The sequence below is a fragment of the Pelecanus crispus genome, chromosome 8 (genome assembly GCF_030463565.1).
Source record: "Pelecanus crispus isolate bPelCri1 chromosome 8, bPelCri1.pri, whole genome shotgun sequence".
Lineage (NCBI taxonomy): Eukaryota > Metazoa > Chordata > Aves > Pelecaniformes > Pelecanidae > Pelecanus > Pelecanus crispus.
The window spans coordinates 10,150,632-10,162,975 of record NC_134650.1 but is presented as its reverse complement, the minus strand read 5'-3'; the positions used below and the strand labels follow the sequence as shown (position 1 = coordinate 10,162,975).

General features: G+C 51.8%; 1 protein-coding gene across 15 annotated transcripts in view; it reads left to right on the top strand.

Moving 5' to 3' along the window:
* Window positions 1–3,567: 3,567 nt before the first annotated feature.
* The window catches only part of EBF1 (EBF transcription factor 1), a 281,895-nt gene continuing 273,118 nt past the window's right edge, over window positions 3,568–12,344 (top strand). For all 15 annotated transcript variants that reach the window (XM_075715910.1, XM_075715916.1, XM_075715909.1 and 12 more), the window contains exons 1-4: window positions 3,568–3,701; window positions 5,127–5,283; window positions 5,610–5,673; window positions 5,935–5,990. In XM_075715910.1, coding sequence (XP_075572025.1) covers window positions 3,568–3,701; window positions 5,127–5,283; window positions 5,610–5,673; window positions 5,935–5,990 — 411 coding nt within the window. The remainder of the gene's footprint in view (window positions 3,702–5,126; window positions 5,284–5,609; window positions 5,674–5,934; window positions 5,991–12,344) is intronic.

The window sequence follows — 12,344 nt, the reverse complement described above, 5'->3', positions numbered from 1 at the left end:
TGCGGTGGCGTTGGTCCAGAGAGCAGACCCAGGCGGTGTGGAGAAAGTGAGTGCCAAAGGCAACTGGGAATTCTTTAAAATAAAAGCCCTGGTACACCAGGCTTGGCCTCTGCGGGGTGGATGGAGCACAGAAGTCTCCTCGCCTGCCGCCAGCTTTTTTTTTTTTTTTTTTTTCCTTCCTCCAAAGTCCTGACTTTCTCACCTCCTCCTTGTTTCAGCTCTGCTTTTCTTTCACACTCCTCCTGTGGGGGTCGAGCCAGTGTTTAACTCTTTCGTCCTTGCAGCAATTATTTCGTGGCTTTGAGACTACCCAGGTGGGGCATCTCCCCCCGGCCCCAGCAGGAGCCTGCAGAAGCTTGCCTGTATGCTGGGCGCAGAGGCGCATGTCTGTACAAGGGAGGAAGGTAGTGGAGAACTCGTCACTTTTATTGTCATGACTGGCTGTCCCTGCCCGGTGGACGTGCCCTCAGACTGCTGCTGGGATGCTATTCCCTTCAGCATCCAGGAAAAGGCATGGAAACGGTCCCCTGATCCCCTGAACAGATTTGAAGGGCAAAATCTGCCAACTGCTCGGTGTATTGATTCAAATGCATTATTCCTCCCTGGGCAGATCCCTGCCCTGGGAAAGGAGCAATCAGTGCAGGTGCAAATAGCTTTTAATTGCAAAATGTATCTCACCATGGAGGCATTTAGGCTGGATATGATACAAGTGATACAGCGGCAGCCTGAAGAAGACCAATAAGCAGGAGCACTGCAGGGGCCAAACTACTCCTATGCAATACCTATGGCATAAATATTCATGTACGGCTATATGTCTGTTCTTCCACATATCCCTGAGATATGACACAGTAGGATTACGTGAAGATTCAAATATCATCTGCAGGGAATGTGAAAACTTGCTCTCTGTAACGGTTCCTATGTGAGAACGCAGCATACTTTGGATGTGGATGTTTTGTGCGTGGACTCGCCCCGAGCCAAGGATCGGGCGCAGTTTCTCATTGCCAGCGAGGCGCTGGCAGCGGGCTGCGCGCCTGCTTTTGAGGCAGAGCTCTCTGGCCGAGGTTTAGCTGTGCGCTCAGACGGCCGTTGCGCACAAAGCGATGTACAGGTGGCTGGAGGAGGGTCCTATAGAGTTGTCGGACTGCCTTAGGGTGCCTATGGAGCTATATACCGGTGCCTATACCGTGTTGTACCTGTGCTGCCTGTTTTCTGGGCCAGCTCCGAGGCCCTTAGCTGTGCTCCGGGAAGGGCGCTTGCGGGCTCAGCATGGCCCGGTGGGCTCCGCTGCCCTCCGCGGGGCTCCGCGCAGCCCCTGGGAGGGGCGGACGGCAGCCGCCAGCCCCGGGACAGCATCTTCCTCAACGGGGGTGGCGGGGCACGGGAGCAATTCCGAGAGAACCCAGACACTTCAGAAGTCACCCTCCCTAAAGCGGGGTCGAGCCTCCGCGGGGTGACATCGCCCTGGGGAGGGCGAGTAGCTCGGCTTGCGGGCATGCACCGGATTTTGTTTTATTATATGTGCAAAACGCCGCGCAAGCCGGATTTGGGGAGGCATAACCCGGGCAGCCGGCACAGCGAACTCTCTTCCGCGGCAAAAACCCGTGGGGCAGGCGGTGGCCAGACGCCGGGGCTCAGGGGAGCGGCTGGGCAGCGGAGCGGGTTGATGCGGGGGGAAGGACGGGGGTTGATGCGGGGGGGAAGGATGGGCGGCAGGTCGGGGAGCCCGCGGAGAGGTGCGGGCACCGTGCCCACTCCGCTGCGGTGCAGCCAGCCCAGCGCTTCCCCAGCGAGGGCAGGAATTATTGTTGTTTTGTTGTTGTTATTATTATTATTTTTTTTTTTTTTCCCTAGGAAAAAAATCAGACTTCCTAGGGGGAAAAAAAAAAAAAAAAAGCGGACTTTCTCCGTGAACTGTCCTGTTCGGAAATTGCGTGCTTTTGCCGCCAAGCAGAGCACCACGGCCCGGGAACGGGGCAGGAACCGGCGGAGCGGTGGGGGTTCAGCGGGGATTTGCAGCGGGGAAGTTGGCGCCCCCCGGGGCAGGTCCGGCCCCACGCGTGTCTCCAGCAGCGTTCGCGCTGGGCACAGCCCCGCTGCGGGAGGCCGCCCCTCCTCCCCGGGCTCGGGCGGGGGGCACGGCCGGCGGGACGCTCCCGGCGCGGGGGCGGGCGGCAGCGGGGCGCCCCCGGCTTTGGGCAGTCGGTCTCGGGGCCGGCGCTGGGGGACGACGCGCCGGGACGGCCCCCGGGGGGAGCGGGGAGGGCTGGGGTCCACCCTCGCGATTGGCGCTGCCGCTTCCCCCCGCGGGCTGTGCGGGAGCGGGGGCGGCGGCGCGCTCCGGCCGAGGGCCGGTCCCGGGCGCTGGCGGGGGGCGTCCGGTGCGGGGAGCGGGGGGGTGCTGCGGGGGGGGGGGGGGTGTCCGTGCCCCCCCGCCGGTTGTACCCGGCGCGGGGCGGCCCCGGCGAGCAGCGCCGCCGCCTCGCCGACGAACAAAGGCGCGATCGCGTTTGTACGAATGCCCCCCTCCCCGGGGGGGCTCCGGGGCAACTTTCCCCCGGGCCGGCCGGGGCGTCTGGGCGGGGCTATGCTAACGAGGGGGGCGTGGCCTCGCCCCCGCGGCGGCGACTCGCGGGCGGCCATTGGCGGCGGCGCCGCGGGGGGGGGGGGGGAAGCGGTGACGCGATGCAAATGAGGGGGCGTGGCGGCGTCGGCCCCGCCCCCCCCGCCCGCCGGGGCTGCGGGGCTCGTGTTCGGCGGCGGGGACAGTCAAAGTGGCTCCCATAGGGAGAGACGGCGAGTCCGCCCCGGCGCTGCGGGAGAGGGAGGGGGCGCGGGCACTGGGAGCCCCAGGGTCTCCCTCCGTCCGTCCGTCCGTCCGTCCGCGCCGCCGCCGCGGGTGCGCCCCTCTCGCTCCCTTCCCGGCGTGCGCCCGGCTCCGGCAACTCGCTTCCTGCGCGGCTGAAGGAGGGAGGAGAGAGCGCTTCGGCTGGGAGAGGAGAGAAGAAAGAGGGAGAAAAGAAAGAAAGAAAAGAGAGAGGGGAAAAAGGGGGGGGGAAACTTGCCTCTCTTGTCACTGGAAAATGACACTTGATGTAGCAGAGCCTGCCGCAGCTCCCGTTCGTCCTATTGTTTCTTAAACTGCCATCTGAGATTTTTTTTTTTTTTTTTTTTTTTTTTTTTTTTGCCTGCTGCCATCCGAGGGGTGTCTTCATACAAAAGGGACTTCAAGTACTCCTCCGGCTTGCGAGCGCTGCAACCAGCCCCCAGCACCCCGCCAGCCTCTCCAAGCACCCAAACAAACTGCACACGCAGCAAACAGCAGCAACAAAACCGGGCTCTGATTGCCTCTGGATTTTTTTTTTTTTTTTTTTTTTTAATGTGCGTGCCTGTGTTGGCTTTCTCTGACTTGCTTTGATTCCAGAGATCAGCTGCAGAGATAGAGAAAAAGAGAGAAAGAGAGAAAAAAAACCATATATAACAGTCCGCCTGGCGATTTTATCACTTTTTTGTTTGTTTGTTTTTTTTTTTTGAGTAAAGAAGGAAGATTTGCGCCGTTGTTTCTGATTCATGTTTGGGATTCAGGAAAGCATCCAGCGGAGTGGGAGCAGCATGAAGGAAGAGCCCCTCGGCGCGGGGATGAACGCGGTGCGGACGTGGATGCAGGGAGCCGGCGTCCTGGACGCCAGCACGGCCGCTCAGAGGTAGGCAGGCTCCGCGCCCGCGCCCCGCTCCGCGCCCCGCTCCGCGCCCCGGGGCGCCCGCCGCCTGCAGCGCCGCTCCCCGCGGGCAGAGCCTTTCCCCCCGCACCAACAAAAAGCCGGCTCTGGAGCTCTGCTAGCAGCAGTGAGTTTCGCGTAGATGCCGCCAGTTAAGTATTTCTCCCTCCTGTCCCGTAGGAATGACTTTTTATTAAAAAATAATAACAATAACAATAAAGGAAGCGGCGAGTTTCGCTGAGTAGGAATAGGTGGGTTTTAATCTCTCTAGCCCCTTGTGTTCGCGCGGAGGAAGGACTTTTCAAAACTATGTTTGCTGCTGATTCAGTCTTAAGATCTCCAGATGACACTTTCCTCCTCCGATAAGCAGCGAGTTGTGCACGGATGTATCCAAAATATATTTCTCTACCTCGCTTTCTTATCCTCGTCAGAATCAGCAGCCTCTCTTCTTCTCCTCCGATAAGCAGGGAGTTTTGCAAAGCTTTCTCGAGGAGAAATTTAATTCGAAGCCCCTTTGTAAAACCGCTGCCACTTATCTTAGATTTTTTTTTTTTTAAAAGAAATCCCTTCGAATAGGAGGTGCATTTGGCGAAGCTGCGCCCAGCCTCGCTTGCTTTCTTATTTCTCCTTCTCCCCATCCTCTTCCCCGCGAAAAAAACAAAACAAAACAAAACAACCCCCCCCCCCCCCCCCCAAACCACCAACTGATGCCGGATTCGCAGCCTGAGCCCTGGAGCCGGCATCAGCTAAGAAGTTTCATGTTGACATCTCCCGGTGTCTCCCACCTCGCCCCGCACCCCTCCCTCTGGAGCCCTCTAAGGAAGGGAAAGTTTCTGCAGGGACATCCCTGAAATATTTCAAGTTGTCTCCTCGGCTGCCGTCGCGGTGTTTACCCCCCACCCCGGCGCGGGGGGGAAAGGCTCGCAGGACCGAAACTGAAAGATAAGGCACATGGGCGCTGGGGTGACAGCTTCGAGCCGACTTTGAGCAGTGGCAGGGCCAATGCGGCTCCGGGGGGGCTGAGCGCGGCTGCCCCGCCATGCAGGGCCGGCTGCGAGCGGGCACGGCCCCCGGGGAGGGTCGGTGGGTGCCGGTGTCGGGTACCGGGGGGGTGTGGGGGGGGCTTCTTGGCGCTTCGGGCCGGCCGCGGGGCGGGATGGGGTCGGGTCTGTGCCGCGCTCCCGGCTCCGCCGGGTTTCGACGTGGCCGCGCCTGAGCACGCCTTTCCCGGGGCCCCGAGGGAAGAGCCCCGGGGGAGCGGGGGATGCTCGGCCCCGGGGGAGCCCGGCCGGGTCCCGGCGGGGGAAGGTAGGGGCCCGGGAGCGGGCTGGGGCAGGAGGGGGGGGTGGGGGGGGGGGCGTGAGGCCGCGTCGTCGGGGCTACCGCTAACCCGCGTCTTTCTGGTCCCAGCGGAGTTGGTCTGGCCCGGGCTCACTTCGAGAAGCAGCCGCCTTCCAACCTGAGGAAGTCCAACTTTTTCCACTTCGTCCTGGCTCTGTACGACCGGCAGGGGCAGCCCGTGGAGATCGAGCGCACCGCCTTCGTGGGCTTCGTGGAGAAGGAGAAGGTGAGCAGCCCGGCGCCCCGCGGGGGCTCGGCCGCCTCTCCCGGGCCCTCCCCGCTCCGCTCCCCCGGGGCCGCGGCACCGGCTCGTCCCGGGAGCCACCGCCTCCCCCCGGGCGCCCCTCTGTGCCCCGGCCCGGAGGGGAGCCGCGGAGGCGGTTTCCCCCGAGCCCTCGCCATGCCGGGGCAGGGGAGGGGGCCGAGAGCTGCCCTGCCCAGCCCCGGGGGCAGCCGGCGCCCGACTGATGGAGAAGCTTCATATGATATATTTTTTTCTTTTTTTCTTTTTTTTTTTTTTCCTCCGGCCTCCCGCGTTCTCTTTGACTTCAGGAAGCCAACAGCGAAAAGACCAACAACGGGATCCACTACCGCCTGCAGCTGCTCTACAGCAACGGTAAGGACTGGGAGCCCCCGGTGTCAGCCCCACCACCCCCCGCCGGCCGCCCTCCCGCCGCCTCCTCGGCCGGGCAGCCCACCGGAGCCCGGGGAACCGCCGCCCCGGCTGCCCTCCGCTCCGCGCATCCCTGCGCTCGGTGCCTGCCTGCAGCCCGGCCGCGGCCAGCGCTGCTGGCCCGGGCGGGCCCGAGCCCTCGGGCGAGCCCCGTCGCGCTGCCGCCGGCCGGCCCCCGCTGCTCACGCCTCTGCCTTGTTTCAGGGATCAGGACGGAGCAGGATTTCTACGTCCGCCTCATCGACTCCATGACCAAGCAGGTAGGCGCTGCGGGGGGTGCGTGTCGGCGTTGGGGGGGTGGCAGCCGTCGGGGCGGCCCCCGGCAGCGCGGCGGGGCGGCCCGGGAGGCGAAACCCGCCCCCGCCGCGGAGCCGAGCGGCTCTGCCCCGGCGGGGAAGGGGCCGCCGCTCCCCGCTCCCCGCTCCGCGCCCGCCCCGCGGCGGGGGCTGCGGGCCGAGCCGCGGGGACCGACCCCGGCGTCGGGGCTGCGCGGAGGCTCCCCGCGGGACCCTGCCCGCCGCCGGCCTCGGGAGCTCGGAAGCATGCCGGCGGCCCCTCCCGCCGCCCTAGTCCGGGCTGCGGCTGGCTTTGCCGCTTAATTAATAAGAATTAAGCTCGGGCCTCCCCGGCCCGCCGAACGCCGGCAGCAGCCGCCGCGGTGGCCGCCTTTGCCCCCTCTTCGTTGGCGCGGCCGCCGGGGCCCGGGGCTAAAGGGGGAGCGGCTCAAGTCGTGGCACACGTGCGTGTCGCGATAGCCCCCCGAAACGCGGCGCGGGGAGCGGCGAGCTCGCGGTCGGACTTCGGGGAGGGCTGTAGCGCAGCAGACCTTGTCGGTGGATTAACCCTAATTTTAAGCTTGCTCTTTCGCTTCGCAGAGTAATAACGCGTGTGCCTACCTGTAAAAAATCCTTTTCTGTATGAAAACAGTATTTTTACAAAGGGACTACCTGAACAGATCGAGTCTCTTCTTTTTAAAAACATTGTTACTCTAGCTTTTTCTTCTGCTCCTGTCAGAATATTTTCCCCCTACCTTTCTTTTAAATAGTTGGGATCGCTTTTAAGCCTTTTTATGCTTAAGATATGTTTTTTCCCTCCTGATTTGTTTTACTTGTTAAAAAAAAAAATTTAAATTTTATTTAGGAAAAACATTAAGCTTTTTTTTTTTGTACCGATAGGAAGTCAGTCCCTGTATGTTGTCTGTAGGGAAAAAAAACCTCTTGGCTTGTATTTGGGTTTCTTTTCTACAGCAAAACATAAAGCTCTAAGGGCTGAGTTTGTTTTAGAAAACTCTCTTTGATGGTCCCAAAACATCTTTTCCTGCTATTGAAGACTGTCTTTCAACAAAAAAAAAAAAAAAAAAAAAAAAAAAAGGAACTTGGATGAATTTTATTAGAGAATCCACTATGCATCTGAACTCTGTTAAACTATACACTTCCAAACAGAGCTCATTCCCTGTAGGAATTAAAACAGCAGCATACCCGTCTTCATAACAAATCTTGGAAAGCATTTGCTGTCATTCCTTGTTTTTCAGGCACAAATTGGTTAGTTTGTGTTAAAAGTAACAAAATCTTCCTGATACAGGAACTCTTTTTAGTCCTTTTGGAGCTTAGGTATTTCACTGTAGACCGTATGAGAGAGACTATCAATAAATATTATCTTTAAATAGCTTTCCTATCATTACGGAAATGCAAAAGCCTCTGTTCATAATCCTGTTGAAAACAGAGCCCTGAACTCATGTAGAGTAGCGGATTCAAAATAATTTTCTTAACAAAGGCATCTTGCATATGAAGAGTTCATCCTAAGGCACTGTTTGACCTCTTGGTCTCTCATTATTATCAACTCATCAGAGGGTCTTTGGAGAGAAAGGGGACCCCCCCCCCCCCCCAGATACAGTTTATTTGTAAAGCCTACGATGTAGCTTTAAAGCACGTTCACAATGAAAAAAAGAAAAAAAAAAAAAGAGAAAAAGAAATCTGTCTGATTTCAGGAAGTCTTACAAAAACAAAGTTAGTGCAAATTAAGATTTTTGGGGAAAGTGGAATGGAGTTGAGAAGCGAGGATTTAGAACAAAAGCTCTCTGAACTTAGATTAGAAAATGGGGACTGAAAGGCTATTTTAGATGCAAACATGTTTGCTTACGTATTAATTTCATGAATATAATTTCTTTAGGCATGACTATAATTGCTTATGAAAAATAGGGCATTGTCATGTCAAAAGTGTGCCATGTGCCGCTCTGAATTTTTTTAGGGGCCGGGGGCTAAATTCTTCCTCTTCTTCTTTTTTAATTCTTTCTTTTTTAAAGTGAAATTATTTCAGAGTTACGATCGCTTTGGTTACTGAATGCTTATTAGGAAGTGAAGTACAACACATGACAGAAGCTCATCCAAATGTTGAATATATCATTTATATTTTACGACAGTGAATTATATAGAGGATTCTCAAGTAACTTTCAAATCATCAAACTGTAATTAAATATTGCAAAGACTGTCTGAAAATTCTTTAATTTTTAATGAAAGTTAAATATATATTGTCAGTCTACTTGAAGGTGTAGTATTTTAATGCATGACGCTCAGAACAAATTGGATAATGAAATGATTACTTTTGAATGAAACTGTTGCAGAAGCGTACATGTTTCAGCTGGCAAGGATCTTCTCGGTACTCACACACGCACATTCACACACTCAATGATTGTGAATTCCCAGACTGAAATTACAGCTACTCTGAGGTTTCTGGTGGCAAATTAAAAATCCCACAGAAGCAAAGCTTGAATGAGTTAGGTTCCCCAGATCATACAGGGAAGTATCTGTGGCTCTTTCCTTATATTAAATAATTATTATTTTTTTTTAAATACGGACAAATCATATTCAAATGTATTCTCTTTGTCTCAGTTATAAATTGCAAGATTTTGTACAGCTGCAGATTATTAAGTTAGGTAAGATAAAATAAAATCCATTCCGCAAATCAGACCTAGATTTCTGGATATAGGATTGCTACTCATAGATGTAACATAAATGTCCCATTAGCAGCATTCATTATATCAGCAGGTAGACAGGCAGGGCTTCGCTATGCTGGACGCTGTGTATATAATAAATAGTAGATATTCCTGCTCCTATAGAGTTCTTGATCTGGGTAAGTCAGGGCTATGTTTGTGTGGCTGTGCCCAACTAAGAAACTCACGGCAAGAGTTTTGTCATAGGTGGAATACGGTGAGCTGCGTGTCCTGGTGCGCGCGTGTATGTTCTCTATCAGCTGCGATGCAATCTGGGAAGCAGGGCTGGAGAGTGGCATTGCCGAAGTAACCAAGAATTTTGTTGCCGACTACATCCCAGGGCAGAGCCGGGGTGTAGGTATGAACTCTGCATGCACTGTCCCAAAATGTGAGCTTTCCTTGCACACGCGCTCCTTCGGAGTCTGGGCTGTGGGACTTGAATGGCAAACCCGGTCAGGACTGGTCTCGAAGTGCATCGTTTCGAGTTTTATTCAGTATAACGTTCTTGGCATTTGGTGGTGGCCCCACAGAAGTGTTGGGTGAGATGGGAATTACATGCCTTTGAGGGGTCTCGCTACGTTTCCAAAACGTGTCCCTGTCCTTTAAAAATTGTAGATACTACGCACAGATCATTAATGTTGTGGGGAAGTTCTTTTCAGTTAGGGTAACAACATTCGGCGTCAATGCTGGCTTAATTAAATTTTCTTTTATGTTATCTTGGCACCTCATTTTATGTCGGGATCGCATTCCTAATGCGTTCAAAACCCTGTAGGATCCCAAACTTTATAGCTGTTGCTTTCCGTAAAGCGGCAGCTCCTGCCGCAGTAGGTCTGGCTCTAACAATGATGCATTTTGAAATTGCCTGCAAAAAGTGAAATATGTCTGCTCTAATAAAACCGGAGTTTTTAGGCAAGTCTAAGGATTTTAATATATTTACGGAGAAGAGATGCCTCCTATTTCTTCAGCTGTATTTTCATAAAGTTGAGATATTTCACTATTAGGAAAGATGGAGGAAATAAATCTGAAATACTTGTTCCCCACCCATTTTTCCTTCAGCCGTTCTCATCCATAAGATATAACGGATGCTAATACGGCTCAGGCATCTTAAAAATCATAAGTTTTGCACGATAGTTATTGTCTATTGCTGAGAGTCCTCATGAGTCAAAAATCCTTCCTTCAGACTTAGACTCTGTTTATATTTTGCTTTTTTTCAGTACTTTAACTCTGGATGCAAATGGTTTTTCTGTTGACTTCTCTATCATTCTCTGATGTCTGCAGATATTTGATCAGCTCTCTATTCTGCGCATAGCATGGCCCTTTTCTGGCAGCTACACGCATGGGAAAAAAAATGTTATCAATAAGTTCAGAGGAGCCTCAGCAGACTCAGAGAAATTTCACACAAACATAAAACAAAACCTAACCCCTGTGACGGGGAGAGTTTACATTGCGCCAGATTTTAGCAGCTTTCTTGTGCCTTTGGTGAGATGTCAGAAGCGCAGGTGATTTTAATTTTCTTGTACAGAGAGGAATGGAGAAGTTTGGAATTTGCATGCATGATCAGGACCTGTGTTTGGGAAAATGTAAACTCATCACAGTGGAAAATGTGTTGTTTGGAGTCTGAGGGTGAAAACAAAGCTGAGGATTTTGGAGAGACTGCCTGAGCCAGATGGCCTGGTGCATTCCCAGTCTGGCAGCCCAACTGCTCCCTCCTGTATAATATACAGCCATTTGTTCTGGGATATTTACGCTAGAGCTGTTTCCATGTGAATGTTTGAAAACCATTAAAAATGAACATATTAGGAGAGATAAATTTATTTAATTTGTGTGAATACGTCGATAAGCAGGCTGTGTATCAAAGGCAGAGGGAGACTGGATAAAATAATTAGATGCTACTGAATTGTGCATTGAGGGAGACAGCGAGAACTATCCGTCCTTGCCCTGGGACCCAGCGCTGTGCTGCTTGTCCGGGATAAACCTCACTGGGACGAGTCGAAAATTTCCTTGGGGAAGGGGTAAAAACTTGGGTAATTAAGGGTTAAGTAGTCGAAGCCAAATAAATGTAATTCACAGTATTTTCTGTGTAGATATATAGCAGATACAAGCCTAATCCTCTCTGGGTGAAATTCTGGCCCATCTGAAGTCAATTGCAAAGCTCCTATTGAATTCGGTGGGGCCAGGATTTTATTTTCTCTCTGGGTGTATGGCTGTATACGTCATTACAAATCATTCTAGTTCTGGTTTTGAAAAGACCCTCATTTTAATGAGTTTTTCTTTCTCCTTTATTTCAGTAAAGGAGATAGTTTGTTTTGTGAAACAGATGAGGGATTTGAAAGCGAGTGGATTTAGATGCGTGTTGGCGATTTCTCTCCTTCTCTTACTCTTTTAAAATCAAGGCCATGATATAACTGAATAATATAATGACCATGATCTCATTCCTTCAAGATTGTTTCTCGTCCAGTTCAGAAAGCAAGATTGCTTGACTGGCAAACTGACTCCACGAGATGATTCTGCCTTCAGTTGTACCAGCATAAATCTGGATTTATTCAGGAATAGCGAAGGACTACATTTTTTCCAACTTATTTGTCAACTATTTTACTGCTTTATCCCGCCGTCTTTACTGGGGAAAAAGTGGATTAAATGAGAACTGTAGTCTTGACTTTTACATTACACCCCCCCCCCCCCTTAATTTTATTTAATTTTTTTTAATGATCTCTGTCACTGAAAAGTTTAGGTGAATTGTTGGATGCACTTGTCATCTAGAAATGATTGCGATGTGCTCAATTTAGTAATTTTTATTTACTGGCAAGCAGTGAATTGCATTTGATTTAACTTTTTATGCAGCCTCATTTAAATGGGAGTGAGGAAGTCATATTTTGACACTAATTTTTTGGGGCCGTTTGTGCATGAGTGATCGTTACTCATTGGGACTTCTTGTAGAAAGGTTACTTGGGTGAGTAATGGCTTACAAGAAGCAAGATGAATTTTGTGGGGAAATATTTAAGTTGTTCAGGAGGAGAAAAACTATTTTGAAATGCTTATGAAATAACACCGAGTTAAAACTACATGAAGTAAACAAAAAGAAAAAAAACCCAAAGTCTATAATTTTGCATTTCCTTTGCTGGTGTTTTGTTGTGCAACTCTGATGTGTATTTGCAGGCTTATTTTTAGCTCTGGTGTGGTCTAAGTTTATACACAGTAACTTTCACTTTATCTCTCATTAACGTGATCCCTATTTGACAAAATCACGACGATGTTAGTGCAACAAGAAATCCTGCTGCGATCACCCTGTTTTAAAGCCTGAACTTTAAAAAATAATGATTAAAAAAAATTAAGATAGTTTTGTTAAAAGAGTAGCTTTTCAAATCTTAAAGTTAAAAAATTTTCACAACCGTAACGTTGTAGACCCTTCCTGTAAAAATGCTTCTGGCAGCTATAACGATCTGAAACTTTAGCAGTTCCTGTTTCCTTTTTGAAACTAATTGTAGAATTAATGCTTTAGAGCAGGGCAGTTTGCAAGACGGTAGAGTATCTGTAATGGTCTCAGGCAGCCATTCATGGGAGTAAACAGTTGGCACTTTGCACACCCTTTCGCACAAGTAAATTGGGACCTAGGAATGGGAGCTGG